Source organism: Protobothrops mucrosquamatus, unplaced genomic scaffold (assembly GCF_001527695.2).
Source record: "Protobothrops mucrosquamatus isolate PMUCROS unplaced genomic scaffold, P.Mucros_1.0 scaffold1519, whole genome shotgun sequence".
NCBI classification, from domain to species: Eukaryota; Metazoa; Chordata; class Lepidosauria; order Squamata; family Viperidae; genus Protobothrops; species Protobothrops mucrosquamatus.
The window spans coordinates 414,405-430,575 of NW_015387691.1; the positions used below are offsets into that span (position 1 = coordinate 414,405).

Consider the following 16,171-nt stretch of genomic DNA (forward strand, 5'->3'; position numbering starts at 1 on the left):
TAGAATCGAAACAGAATTAATTTGGCTGAATATCGAAGGGATAATTCTTGAGTGCCATTCAGTTATGACCAGCATTTTGGCAAAAATGATTATCATTATGTTTTCTTAAACAGCAGTTACTCAGGCCAAATTTTAAGCACAATTTTAAAAGCCAGATCCTGTGAATCTGAACTCGGCAATATTCTAATAAGCAAAACACTGTTCTTATTGATCACAGACATGCCACCTTCTTTTCATTGATTATCACCCTAGTTTCCTATCTCCCCTACTGTTACACAAGTCAAAACAGCTTTCTCTCTCTTTTTAAAAATCACACACAGAGGCACATACACACGTAATAACCAAAAGATATGATAAAGTTTAACCAAAAGTATAGCGGTGTAATAAAATCAGAAAAGAATATGAAGGATATATTGACATTCATAGAAGTGAATGATATTTGTAGAAACTAAAAGTATATCCGTAAAATGTTAATACAGAACTAGCTCAATCCCCTATTAAATCTGGGGGACATGAGAGGAGTCTCCTTGAAGATTGCATTACTTTTGACAATTGGGCGTTCCTGGACAAGGGTGTTGTCACCGGCAAATCCTTTCAATCCAGAAGCACCCTTTGGTTAGCTTTGTAGATGCTTCTGATATGAATACAGATTAATGCCACATACACCATCTATTATTCCATCTTCTCATTTTTAGTACAATATGTTACTTTGATACAGTATTTATATAATATGCTTAGATTCTTAATATTGTATTATGTGCCTTGGGGTAATAAATGGAGATAAAAGAAAAGAAAAAAGTGGATATTCTATTAGTATTAATTACAGTTTCAAACTTTAATGTTATAAGCATTATAATTATTTGCCTTTTCTTCAAAATTAAATGCAATGAGCATATAGTAAAATGAATCAAAAGAAGGAAGACCATACATCATGGAATTTGCATTACAATAATAGATTTGGTCTAAAGGTAAATTACTTATTAGCTTTCTTGTCCATGATCAAACAAGTTATGATTGGTCTATTTTATTTTGGATTCCGCTGGCATTACAGAGTAAGAACAGATTCATTCAGGAAAATAATTACTGCCCAGGGCCTGAAAGATGGCATAGCTACAGGAAGGGGAAATACTCTTAAATATTTTAATCTCATTTGTTTTGACCAGCTGCCTGACAAAGCCAAATCTTTTTCCCGGTATCACTGTGATTGTTTCCATAAATGAATGATGTAACATGTCATTTTAGAACTTTTAAAAGGATATCTTTACATGGAGTGTTTCAATCCAGCATCAAAGCAGAGAAAACTGTCAGGAATTCTTGGTATCTTACTACTTGCAAGGAATGAAACTGCGTGAGGTAAGAACTTATGGTTTCTGGGCTAGAGAGAACTGTTCTGAGAACACAGATCATCTGCATCCCAAGGCATTCTGCTTTGGAAAGGCACAGAAAACCCTCTAATTTCGAGGATACAAAACACTTTGACTTCTATGCATTCTAGAGGGGCAAATCTTCTATAGGTATATAGTTTCATCTTTGTCTAAACAGACACTAATCTAGCAGAATTATCTCTGAAAGCCTTCTGTCAGTAAATCAAATCCTGAATAAGTTAAACATCTGGTGAACTAACATACTCAGCTGAGACCAGTATGAAACTTAATACCATCTTCCAATCATTTTGGGTATATCCGCCAGGATGGCAACCAACATTCACTTTGGCTATGATTTTCTAATGCTCCACTTTTAATCAGCAGATGAGGTGACATGAGGCTTAAATACCTCTCCTTCCTCCACATCTTACCCTGACTCTTACACAGGAATAACCATAAACTGTTTTATAGAGACACCTCCATATACAATACTACTAGAGGATATGGCCATGTCCTCATGTCATCTTGAGGTGGCTCTAAGGTGCGACCTTTAGCAATGTTATCTCAGGTTTTCTGCCATATTCATAACTAGCTGTACCCAGCCACGCATTGCTGTGGCTCAGTCTGGTAAAAGCGTGTGTTGCTTTTACGTCCAACAGATGGTGCTGTTTTTTCAAAAAAAGCATGTTTTTACCTGTCACAGGTGTGACATCTATATAATATAGGTATATAAAAACACGCGCGTATTCGAATGCAACGTTGTGTCAAAATTTCAAAGCAATCGGTGAAGAACTTTCGGAGATTTAAGATTTTGAACAAACGAACATTTACATTTTTATTTATATAGATAGTGATATTGTTTTTATTGAGGTATTTTTCAACTAGAATGACCCTTGATTCAAACTCAACACCTGACAAGTAAAAGAGTAATATGTGCAAGTTTGAGGCTTGTTTTCATTGCTGTTTATAAGGACTAGCCTATTCATCCTTGAAATAAATAGCTGACATTAATTTTATGTCAAACTTTGCATTCTGGAATGCAGAAGAGCACATACAACTGCACCTCTTTTTAAAATTTATTTGTTTGTTACATTTATTTGCCACTTATCTAGCTATGGAACTACTCTAGGCAGCTTACAAGAATAAAAAGGAAGAAATGAAAAAAGTGTAAACAAAATAGAAGTAAAATAATAGAATAGTAAAATAAACAATAAAAAGCAACAAGAATACATCAATATGATAACAAACTTTTCATCATAAAAGCAGCCATATCTTTTTCCAGATCACAGCAATCTATAAGAATCTGCACTACTACACTCCCAGGAGACAGGTAAATACAAAATCCAATTCATATGAACCTCATCCATTTGTACTCAATATTTTTTCAAACTCTATAATTTTTCAAATTGTGAAAAGATATTAACACATTTTCTTTATTTTTACTCATTCTTAATTTTTTACATATAAAATGTGAGCTACTTACACCTCTATAAAGCTTATCATTACCTGGTTTAAATGCTTTTTCTAAACCTTTATAATAAGCCCAATTTTCAGGATTTCTTTCTTGCAATCCTCTATAAATCTCAGCTGCCTCTTCCAGCCTGCAGAGTTGTAACAGAAGTTCTCCTGTTAAAAATGCAGAATTATCAATCAACCATGATAGGGTACTGTTTACATTTATCAATAAAATCAATGTTCTAATTTCCATTTGTGCCAAGTAACTCCTTATGAAAGGAAAAAAACACGTTTACATACACAGTTTACTTGCTTTAAACTCTAGCAACAAGCCAAGAAAAAAAATTACTTAGACAAAACAGCAAAAAGAATAGATAGACGCACTTGCTGAAACACTATCTTTTATATATTAATAGAATTTATAAGACACAAAACAGAATATTCTGAAATTCTCTGGAACACTTCATTCACAGAAACTTCTACTGATACCTTCATGAAAAGTGCAGAAACTCAATGGTCTAGTAAACTTTGATCTAGTCAACAAGTTTTTAAAAAAGCACAATTTGTTGGTCGGAGCACCACACTTAAGTTTAGTTCGTTGACCAAACTAAATGACTTGTTGGGGCGTGAGCAGAGCTAAGACAAAACTGAATATAATTATTGATTATAACAATTTCCCTTTTCTGTCACTTTACAAATCACAACTTGGGAGGAACTCTGAGTGCACTCCCAAATAAAAAGGAAACACCACTCATTTTGAAGAACAGAATTTTTTATTAAATAAATGAGTTTTATTCAATTCTTCCCTAGCTATAGCAACTATTAAGGAAGAAATCAACTTTGGGCAAGGATAGTGAAAGTCATGTTAAGAGCATGTAACATGCCTATTCCTGTTAATATGTACTAGGAATACAAGGAGAACAAATACTGGAGGTATGGAGATTAGGAAACTAAGAAAACTGACTGGTTGGTAAGTCAAATTGAAGGGTCAGGTCCTGTTCAATTTTCAGAATATATACTGATGAAAGATTTTTGTAATATTACCTAGTAAAATATTACTCTGATTGGAACTACTTTATATTTATAATATTTAAATTTGAGAAAGGTTCTCGCCAGCCTCATTCTTTCTAGTTATCAAACTATTAATAATTTGTCAGAACAAATGAGTAATTATTTCTATTACTCATGGAATAACATATAATCATATCAGTAGCACTGATTATATGGAGAACTGGCAGTGATTTCATTCCTCAGACATTTAAATCAATCTTACCACAAAAACATTTTTATTTGTAAAGAGTTTTAGACGCAAGAGAATTTGAATAGCCCAGTTACCTTTAGTTTCCTCAACGGCTAACTTGTCACAGATTTGCTTTTCATAGGTTCCAAGATGATCCAAAGCTTCTTTATAAAGTCCTGCTTCTCGAAGAACTTGATTTTGATACAATAGCAACTCACTATACTCATAGTCTACTTTATCAGGAGAGGTCTACAAAGGCAAAATAAAAAATAAAAATCGTACTACTCATATCCCAAAAGTGTTTTTTTCAAAAGGCAACTGGACTTCCTTTGTTTTTCCTTGAATATGTTTCACTTCTCATCCAAGAAGCTTCTTCAATACTATTCATATTTTTGATTTTAGTAACACAAATAATGAATTAACCCATAACTTAACTTCAATACAACAGGGGATATTTATATTATGTTGAACATATACATGAGTTGTGCCTGATCTGATTCCCATCCACCCAACAGTCCTGCTTTTTTCTGAATGGGAACTAATAAAGTAAAAGCATCTGACACCACCCTTCACTTTCTGCAGATATGCAGATGTATTAATACATCCTAAAGTTATATCCAACATTCCTAGATAAGAACTTTTCATTTGATTTTAAGTTGCCTACAGTACTTGGAAATATACAAATTTCTGTAAATATAAAATAATAAATTTACAGTTTTCATCAACAACTCGTTGACTTACATATAAACCTATGTAATACCTGCTGGGTCTTCCTAAATTCCTCCAAAATCTTTGCTGCCATTTCATAGTCTTCCAGCAGATGATAAGCTATAGCATAACCAATCCATGATGCTCTCTGTGCAGGTCTAAGCTGAAGTAACTGATACCTAGTTTCCTGTTTAAAAATAATAAATACCAAATTCATATTTTAGCCTTCTGTACTGAATTCTACAATATCTAGCAGAAATCCATACTGCTGTTATTTAACAAGTTATATCAAGTAAAAAAATGAATATCTTTTAACTTTACTAATTATATTTCAATATTTTTATGTCAGAAAGTGGATAAAATTTTGATTTACTTTTTTAACAAGGCAGAGAGCCATTTTGCATCCCGATTTTGTGTTGTGGAAAACAGCTGATTATGACTGAGATAAAACAAAAGTTAGTCAACTGAAAATTTGGAATTACAAAGAGACAAGAGAAGAGAATGAAGTACATGTTGTACTTTTATTTTTGTGACAGAAGTACAAGATATTTGAAAGCAAAATTACATATCTATTGCTGTAATAGGATAGGGTTATCCAACTGCTAATGAATATGTATGATTTTGTATATGGAAATCTTTGTAGATCTGGGAAGAGGGTCACTTTATAGCTAGAAACCTATTCTTTGATTTGGGGATAAAATGAGATCCCCATTTGCCTGTGAAAGATAATTAATGCATATATTGCTAAGCAATGAGGTCATGAAGAGTGACTGCATCACTTAGTGATGGCAATTTGGTTATCGTCATTAATTGAATCCCATGGTTGTACAGTGAAATAACTTCCTCTTAGCCTCCCACAACAATGTCAGTGTGAAAACTGGCAGGAAATGCAATTCCCAGGTGGATAACAGGCAGGCAGGTGGCTGCTGCTGGGGGGGAAGGAATGTGGGTGCAGGGGAGGTTCAGGGATAGTGTGTGGAAGTGCATGTGAGACTGGGGGGAGTACAAGGGGATATGCAAGAGGCATGGGTCAGAAAAGGATGTGAGAGAGGCATGGGGTACATGAGTGGCTGGCCTGAGTGCAGAGGAGCTTGGGCAGGGTGCGTGGTGGAGGAGATTTATTCCAATGACTTGCAACTTTTCCTGCCGGCCTCCCATTGATTTTCTGAAGAAGGGAAGGTTGCAAATGCCAATCACATGATTAAAGGGTGCTGCAACTGTTGTTAGTGTAAACCAGTTGTCAAACATCCAGATCACAATCATGTGACTGCTGGATGCTGGGACAGCCAAAACTCCAAAGACCAATAATAGCTACAATTCTTTCAGCACCATCGTAATTTTGAACAGCTGCTGAAATAATAGTACAGACTGAGGACTACCTGTGCAAGTATTTCTTGATTTACGATCATAACTGAACTCAGAATTTTGGTCTTAAGGCACTGCAATTGTTAAGTGGGTCGTCATGTGACCTGAATGAAAAACACCCTACAATGGGTGGGGTTTTTTTTTTGTTCTTTTCTACTGGAACATGTCAAAAAATGTCGCAAATTGCACTTGCAGGATGCTACAACCATTCATAAATGTGAGCCAGTGACTACATAGTGTGTGTGTGTGTGTGCACGTGCATAGCAATTATAACTTTGAGAATGGATAGTAAGTAACTTTTTTGAAGTCCATTGTAACTTTGAAGGTCATTAAGCAACCAGTTGCTAAAAAAGAACTACATATATTGCTCTCTGGAATCAGAACATATCCTCATTTTATGGAGAAGTAGATGCAGATGCTAAATTATACATAAAATCTCATGTTGGATGCTTGTTCATTGTCCCACTGAACAAGAATTCTATCAAAAATTTCCTTGCATCTTATTTAAATAATGTAATCACAATTCTGTGAGATGGTTGACTGTAAATACGATTGCTGGATGAGTAGGTAAATAAATAAGAAAAGCCATTTGTTATTAAACCTATAAAACGTTCTTGAGGTTTACTCTTCACTCACCCTGTAACCTTCTAGATCTCTCATTTGAATTTGTAGCAATGAAAGGTCCCTCAAGATTTGGAGATTGTCCTTATCCCATTTCAGTGCATTTCTGTAACATTTGATGGCTTCATCATACTTCTTGTCTGATCTCTGAAGAAGACCATAGACATGCCAGCCTGGATACTCAGTTAAGGACTTACATTTTGAAGAAATTACAACAGACGTGACTGAACTCATTTCCAGAAAAAACAAAACAAAACACAACATAAGAAAACATGTCTCTGTGGAAAAGCCATCTGCTTAGCAAAATAGCAGGCACCTGTGCTACTTTCCTCCCCTCCCATTTGATACTAAACCCTCTTCTGCATCAGTACAGCCAATAAAGCTGCAACCGTTGGTGGGGGGGGGGCAGGAGGACAATAGAGGAGACGCATATTTTGGAGCTCTGCAGCCACCAGCCAATGTTGATGCATAACAGCAGTAGTATAGAGGATAGCATAATAATAATACATTATAGAGTAATAGGTTATAGTAATAATAATGGAATAGCAATTGTATAGAATATAGTAGAAACATTTTGATAGTAACAGCAATTGAAGTGTAGTAGTGTACTGTAACAATAATTATCATAGTAATGGTATAGAGATAGCAATAGAACATAGGAAACACTGACATATTATTTTTATATATTTCTTTTTACAAAATAAAACCTCTCACAATCCTCATAGTGAGATATAAACAACCTATCCAGGTTCCAGCATTTTTGCGTTTGTCTTGAATCTATGCAATCTAAATGGGTACAATTTAAAAAAGATCCTGTGACTGTATTTGAATTGCAAAAAGTTTTATCTAATAATAAGTAATAAGTTAGTATACCACAAAATACTATACTATACTATACTGATGCAATTTCAATATAATTATGAATAAAATTTTATCAATATATCAATTTGTATTTATTTAAGCCACCAGTAAATATAAACAGTTAAGTAGATTAACTGTTTATTTATTAACTATAGATTACAGGTAGTTACAACCACTCGTTCAGTGACAGTTCGAAGTTACACAACAGCACTGAGAGACTTACGACAGTTCCTAATAACTGCGGTTATCTCAGCATTTTCACAATCATGTGGTTGGTATTCAAGCAATTGGCTACTTGCTCGCAATTATAACATTTGCAGCATCCTATGGTGTTCAGTATCAAAGGGATTGCCACTTGCAATCTTCACTGTTAGCTTCCCACAAAGTCAATGGAGAGGCCACTAAGATGTCTCAAATAGCAATAATATGTGGGATGCTACAATTGTGTAGGATTTACCTAATGATAGCAATTGGAACTTCAACAACTACAGTTGTTAAGTCAGCATGATATGATGTCACACTTTATAACTGTGTCATTTAGTAATGGAGTTCCTGGCTCATTAAAAGGGAGGATCACCCATATAAGATTCTGTACTGATTAGAATTCACCTAAATATTGTGTAATCAAACACAAAGCTGAGAAATGAAATAGTGCTAGAGCTTAAATAAGTTTTCTGAGAATCTAAGATAATAGACAAATATGTATCCACTAAGGAAGTATTGGACTAAAGGCAAATATCTATGCTGAAAAATTTTGAACTTACAGTATTCCTATTTACAAATTCTGAAGTTTAAAAAGTATTTATTTTTAACCACTGGGAAAATATTATTGAAAATTACAGTTATATAGGCATAGGGCTGTTTATAGGACGAGCTAACAAAGTACCCAATAGTTATTTACAACTCTAATAAACAGATAATTTGATTGTGAGGGAAAACCAAAAAAGATAAAGAAATAATTAATAGAGAATTAGGGACAGATTAGCAGAATAAATGGAAGGACAAAAAGACAAAAGAGCTGATCTAATGGTCATTATCAGGTGGCAAATGGGAAGCAGTATGATTAGGGATAGGTCAAATCCTACTCCATGGAACTGGGCCAGGACTTAAAGAGACAGCAATTGTTAAAGCAAGAAGAAAAAGTTTATAATCAATAACAATATTTTGGGAGACAAAGAAAATTATTCAAAATGATTCCTACATGAATCAAGACTTTATATGAGGGAAAAATGTACATAGAAAAGATCAGAAGGAAGGGTAAATGTTCTGTGGAAAATTCAGGAAAGATGCCTTATATTTTAAACAGGAATTATTACCAGATACTTCTTCAACATCATTTAGAATATTTCTATTTGTAGAACATATATAGCCAGCCAGAGCCATGCCTGGTCTTCGAATTCACCAGCACATGAATTTACTTTTTAACGCATCTTTTCTGTACCCTTTAAACTGTGTCTGTGCGAACTAACTTTATATCCATAACATATAATCGAGAATAGAAAGATTGATTGAGGGTTTTTCCCCTTGAAGGAAAAGGTACAGGTAGTCCTCAAATTATGACAATGACTGCTCAAAGTTATGATGGTGCTGAAAAAAGTGATTTACAGCTGGAACTTGCACATTAACAGCTACAGCATCTTAGTAGTCCTGCGATCAAAATTTTTGGAGTTTGGCAACTGGCATGTACTGTATTTACAATGGTAGCAATGTCCCAGGGTCACGAGATTTCAATTTACAACCTTCCCAAGGGGTTTACCATACACAAAGTCAATGGGGAAAGCCAGATTCACTTAATAACTGTGGCCAAAAGGTTGTAAAATGGGGCATTCAAAGGAAGTTAATTGTCCAGAACAAGATAGCACTAAGATTATGATCTCTCCACTTGCTTGCTTTCCCATTTATAATAATGTTATGGTCATCTTCACTGTGATCTACAGTGAGGGAAAAATATTTCATCCCCTGCTGATTTTGTACGTTTGCCCACTGACAAAGAAATGATCAGTCTATAATTTTAATGGTAGGTTTATTTTAACAGTGAGAGACAGAATAACAACAACAAAAAATCAGAAAACGCATTTCAAAAAAGTTATAAATTGATTTGCATTTTAATGAGTGAAATAAGTATTTGATCCCCTATCATTCAGCAAGATTTCTGGCTCCCAGGTGTCTTTTATATAGGTAACGAGCTGAGATTAGGAGCACTCTCTTAAAGAGAGTGCTCCTAATCTCAGCTTGTTACCTGTATAAAAAACACCTGTCCACAGAAGCAAACAATCAATCAGATTCCAAACTCTCCACTATGGCCAAGACCAATGAGCTGTCCAAGGATGTCAGGGACAAGATTGTAGACCTACACAAGGCTGGAATGAGTTACAAGACTATCGCCAAGCAGCTTGGTGAGAAGATGACAACTGTTGGTGTGATTATTTGCAAATGGAAGAAACACAAAATAACTGTTAATCTCCCTCAGTCTGGGGCTCCCTGCAAGATCTCACTTTGTGGAGTTTCAATGATCATGAGAACGGTGAGGAATCAGTCCAGAACTACATGGGAGGATCTTGTCAATGATCTCAAGGCAGCTGGGACTATAGTCACCAAGAAAACAGTTGGTAACACACTATGCCATGAAGGACTGAAATCCTGCAGTACCTGCAAGATCCCCCTCCTCAAGAAAGCACATGTACAGGCCCGTCTGAAGTTTCCCAATGAATCTGTGAATGATTCAGAGGAGAATTGGATGAAAGTGTTGTGGTCAGCTGAGACCAAAATTGAGATCTTTGGCATCAACTCAACTTGCTGTGTTTGGAGGAGGAGTAATGCTGCTTATGACCCCAAGGGAAGACAAGAAGCAACGGATGGAAACTAACCAAAGAGAGAAGCAACCTAGAACTAAGGAGAAACTTCCTGACAGTTAGAACAATTAATCAATGGAACAACCTGCCTCTAGAAGCTGTGAATGCTCCAACACTAAAAGTTTTTAAGAGACTGGGCAGCCATTTGTCTGAAATGGTATAGGGTTTCCTGCCTGAGCAGGGGGTTGGACTAGATGACCTCCAAGCTCCCTTCCAACATCATGCCCACCACCACCACCACCGCATCATTATTATAATATAACATCACCCCCACCATCAAACATGGAAATGGAAACATTTCTGCTAAGGGGGCAGGACAACTTCACCAGATCAAAGGGATGATGGACGGGGGCCATGAACCGTCAAATCTTGGGTGAGAACCTCCTTCCCTCAGCCAGGGCATTGAAAATGGGCCGTGGATGGGTATTTCAGCATGACAATGACCCAAAACACATGGCCAAGGTAACAAAGGAGTGGCTCAAAAAGAAGCACATTAAGATCCTGGAGGGGCCTAGCCAGTTTCCAGACCTTAATCCCATAGAAAATCTGTGGAAGAAGCTAAAGGTTCGAGCTGCCAAACTTCAGCCTTGAAACCTTAATGACTTGGAGAGGATCTGCAAGGAGGATGTGTGCAAACCTGGTGGCCAACTACAAGAAACGTCTGACCTCTGTGATTGCCAACAAGGGTTTTGCCACCAAGTACTAAGTCATGTTTTGTGAAGGGGTCAAATACTTATTTCATTCGTTAAAATGCAAATCAATTTATAACTTTACTGAAATGCATTTTTCTAGATTTTTTTGTTGTTATTCTGTCTCTCACTGTTAAAATAAACCTACCATTACAATTATAGACTGATCGTTTCTTTGTCAGTGGGCAAACGTACAAAATCAGCAGGGGATCAAATAATGTTTTCCCTCACTGTAGCAGCACTTCTCCACCCAACAATCACTTTTGCTTTTTTACAAGAATACAAGTATTTTAATTCTTCAGTGTAAAAAGAATAGTTAGGTAGCAGTCATATTTGCATATTTACTTTTGCAAATTTAATCCATAACTTGAAAAGGATACAGACATGACTCTTCAAATCATTTCTTAACCCCCTTCGAACCAGTTCATATGCTTCCTCTTTTTTACCTAAGCAGTTTAATGTCAGTCCTTTCATAGCCAAGGTTTCTAAAACAAAAACATAAATATAAATGATAAATACACTTTCTATTTAGAAATCACTATCAGCAGATTCTAAATTTCAAGCTATTTGTTAAATATCTATTCAATGTGTAAGTAGGAAATAAGATACGTTGTTTCCTTAGCTCCAAAATAAAATTTTCTTCTCTAGAAAATGTTTTCAACTTGTTGAAATAAATTATTTTTTAAACAGACCTACTTAGATTCCAAAAAGGGCACTTAACTTAAATGATGTATATTCATTAAATCACATGTATGGTCAACTAAATTTATTGTTATCATAGTAAGAGTACACAATATCAAATCACAAAATCAATAAATATCGTATTTTATAAAAGTATACCACAAATCTAAATTATATTTTCTCTTTTACACCTGACCTGATATTATGAATGGAACTTAACATATTTGTATGTGCAGGGCCTGCAGGTCAAATATCTTATCATAGAACCTATTTGTGATTTGTTCTTCAAGTTATTTTCTTTTTTCCAAAAGGAAAGGTGAATCAGGGAAGAAAAAAATATTATTGAATGATTTATCCTTTGTAAATAATGAAATGCTGAAATCAATTGGCTTTAGGAAATCAGTGCATGAACAAGTACATTGATTCTCCATGGCCCAATCAAAAATGTTCCTCAGAAAATCTAGAATAGTTTGATTTTGCAAGATGAAACTACACATAAAAGTAGCAGACATTTGTCCCATGTGCAGGACTTGACAATGAAAATAAATACAAGATGAATTAAAACTATGTTATTGTTAGTAAACTTACAAGATCATTTAAAATAAAAAAATCACATACTTTTATTTGTAACATTATTTTCTCTAGCACAGTTGCATGTCTGGAATTTATAAACTTAAAAGTAACCCACTGCTTTTTGTCCTTCTCAAAATCAGAGAAGCTTTTAAAATTAATCTAAGTCATTTATATTTAGGTGGGTGTTGATGGGTGGCATAGTTTTGGTGGTGGTGAATATGGCTACATTCTTTTTATTAAGTGTTTAAATTCAGCGATAATATAGGTATATTAAAATATTGTTTATGATTGCTGAACTTTCAGGATAAAACATAATAGCAATATTATATCAGTTTCAGAATCTAATTTAGCAACAACACTAAGCATTATGCAGAAATCTGAAAAACTTACCCCCATGTTCTGCAAACTTTGGATTAGAAAGTATTTGTTTGCAAAATTTCAGACCGTTCCTGTACTGTTTGTGTTCATAGCACCTCTGTAAGGAGACAGAAGTCAAACACTATAAATTCATCATATTACAAATATAAAAAAGCCATCAGTGTTCCTAATCATATCTAGCTATTATTTCCAATACAAATTTCCTAATATGCAGAAATATAAGAACTGTCAAAAAATATGGAATTTAATTTCAGTAAACCAGTGATCATGAACACAGTAATAAATAATAAGAACAAAAGTGCATTTCCCGGAAACCATAAAAATTCTTTAAATGCAATTATTTGTTAACAAAATTAATCAAAATGTTAGTTTATTTTAAAAAATTCTGCCTTTTATTTTCTTGAAAATCTAGAATAACCTAATTAGTAGTGGGGTGGCCTGTATATGTTTTAGTTTAAACTTTGGAATGAGGTGGGAAGAGATTAATCATTGCCAAGTTCATAAATCAATTCTTTCTACACTATGAGTTTTCTGCAACTCTTTATATGAAAAAGGTACAACTGAGTGAAAATATCAGACAAGAACACACTTTATTAAAATTAAATGAGATATTCCTGATAATTATGTAAATAATTAACAGTCCTGAGGAATAATTATCTTCACAATTTAAATCAATTTGGTTAATATTAAGTATGCCCAATGGAGGAAAAATAATGTACTGATTTTTCCTTATGTTTCTTCCATGTTTATATCCAACAATGCATACAGCCCATCACTGAACTTGAAATGCCAGAAGAGCAAGCAAAAACCTGAACTAGGTTAATAGATTTCAAAATTCTTTTAACTACACCACTACACCATGATTCTATCAATGACTCTTGAAGGGTGTGCCCTAAAGTATCCTGCTAAGCTGGAATAATAGTAGCATATTTTTAAATATATAGTACACTCAAGATGGAAAGACAAAACAGGTAAACAACTGACAAGCCATATAAGAAGTAAAGTGCCACAGAGGGATTATCTTTATGAAGTTTATAAACTTGCTTTACTATATAGGTAATAAAAAGGTAATAAGAACACAGATAAATTTGCCCCAAATATTAAATATAATTTCAATTTTTATTTTATTTATGCATCAAATTTTATTCTGCTAACAGAAGAACCTCTTAGTTTTCAAAGTTATTTAAGGGCCAACTTTAAAAAATGGAAGCATATAAATTAATATCTGTATTCAGAAGTAAATCAAGACCCATATGGTACAATCAGATGGCTGTTTATAAAATATCTGCCTTGCATCAGGGAGAAGTGTATGATTTAAGTTCTTATCAACTAACTTTTCTCTGAACGCATTATGCCATCAATTTAGTTTTTAAAAGTATGACAATAATATTCCTATAGATCTAAGGGGGATCTAAAGCCAAACTACTGGGTTTTGATGAGTCGTATCTATTCTACAGATATTTTCACTGTAAGACACTGTGATATTTAAATATTAAAATTCACATTGATTTGTGCATTATAACAAGATAACAGTATTTCTGAAAAGTATTCCTAACAAGGAATAATTGATAACATAGTCTGAAGACCATCATCTGAATATGTTGTAAAGCCCAACTTAGATTGTTTAGATCAGACATGTCAAACTTGTGATGTCACATGACATCGTGCGACGTATTGGAACTTTTTCCCCATTGCCGGCAATGGGGTGGGCGTGGTTTCATTGTGACGCGTCCAGCCCGCGAGCCGGCAGTTTGACACCCCTGGTTTAGATGCTTAGTTTTGTGAACTCTTTTGTATATCTTCCAGAAAGCACCTTCTGAATATTCCAAATGTCAAGTTTATACAATCTTATTTAATGATCCTCTGCTATTACACCAAAGTAATGATACAAGAGTTCTTGGGTTACAGTGGCAATTGGAACTAGAATTTCCATCAATAAGCAATGCAGCTGCAAAGTGCAATGTCACATGACCACATCCAACCCAATATACATATTGTATAGATATAATTTATCGTGCTATAAATTATAAAATGAACCATGGTGCCAATATGTACATATCCCCCAAATACTTGTTTTGTATATTAAATATGCCAATTTATTTTTTTAAAGATAAAAAATAAATATAAATGGCCATTCTAATATTGTCTTCTCACACCTCAACCGATCATGTTGCAGAGCTCTATCGTGTGCACATCCCACTTTGGAGACCATTGCTCTAGAGCAGCGGTTCTCAACCTATGGGTCGCGACCCCATTTGGGGTCGATCGACCATTTCACGTGGGTCGCCAAGCAAGGCTGTCCGCCATTTTTTTTGTCCGCCATTTCCCCCCCTTTTCCGGCGGGTGCCTTACCTCCCTTGGGCTGGGCCAGCTGGTGGTCGGCCTGCTCCGTCTCTGCCGCTTGCCAGCTACGCCTTGGCCGGCGCAGGGGGCGGAACCACGCATGCGCAGCGCTCCCGGGCAGGGAAAGTCCTCGACTTACAACCGGTTGGGTAGTCCTTGACTTATGACCGGTTTAGTCCTCGACTTATGACCGGTTTAGTCCTCAACTTACGACCAGTTGGGGGTCGCGGCATTAAAAAGGTTGAGAACCACTGCTCTAGAGCACTTACATGTTGAACATTCCAAGTGCACACCTTTATTTTTTAATTCCCAGTATTAAAACCAAAATAAATAAAAATCATAAAGTTTCACCCTGAAAGAGGAGGAAAATGAACTCTTCACACAAACTGCAGCATCACACTTTTGTGTCAAAAGCAGTTTATGTTCAAAACAAGAAAAAAATCCCAACATTCATTGCAGCAATTCTGTTAAACACTTATTTAAGTATAGAATATTAATTTACATATTAATTTTTTGAATTTATGGAAATGTGACTTTGGATTGAGATATTATAAAATCTATTAAGTTCCAAAATTGTAATTGCAAATAGTCGTGGTTTCACCATACAATATTTAATACCTCTGAGCTGAACATGTTTGTTTCAAAATTAACTGTATAGTTATTTTACAAATTTTAATTATTTAACAGTTAAATGTATGCAAATCAGTACTATATCATTTCCATTTATGTTTCCTATGATCAAGAAATATTAAAGACAACCATTTCCTTGATGTAACAACTAAACTTAAGTTCATTCAAGCATTTTCAGTCCAGTCCAAATTACAGGTCAATAGCAGTTATCTTTTTGATATAGGGCAGGGGTATCAAACTGCCGGCCCGCGGGCCGGACGCGTCACATGGAAGACACGCCCACCCCATTGCCGGCAATGGCAAAATCGGCCCGATACGTTGCGCGAAGTCAGGTGATGTCATGAGTTTGACATGCCTGATATAGGGGGTAGCAAAATAATTGGTAGGATTTACTGAACCATACTGGGAGAC

General features: G+C 35.1%; 1 protein-coding gene across 1 annotated transcript in view; it reads right to left on the reverse strand.

Moving 5' to 3' along the window:
* NAA15 (N(alpha)-acetyltransferase 15, NatA auxiliary subunit) overlaps positions 1–16,171 on the reverse strand; it is a 47,288-nt gene that overhangs the window by 24,858 nt on the left and 6,259 nt on the right. The window contains exons 2-7 of the mRNA XM_015822294.2: positions 12,800–12,884; positions 11,536–11,640; positions 6,769–6,926; positions 4,820–4,954; positions 4,155–4,308; positions 2,871–2,990 (exon numbers count right to left, since the gene is read on the reverse strand). Coding sequence (XP_015677780.1) covers positions 2,871–2,990; positions 4,155–4,308; positions 4,820–4,954; positions 6,769–6,926; positions 11,536–11,640; positions 12,800–12,884 — 757 coding nt within the window. The remainder of the gene's footprint in view (positions 1–2,870; positions 2,991–4,154; positions 4,309–4,819; positions 4,955–6,768; positions 6,927–11,535; positions 11,641–12,799; positions 12,885–16,171) is intronic.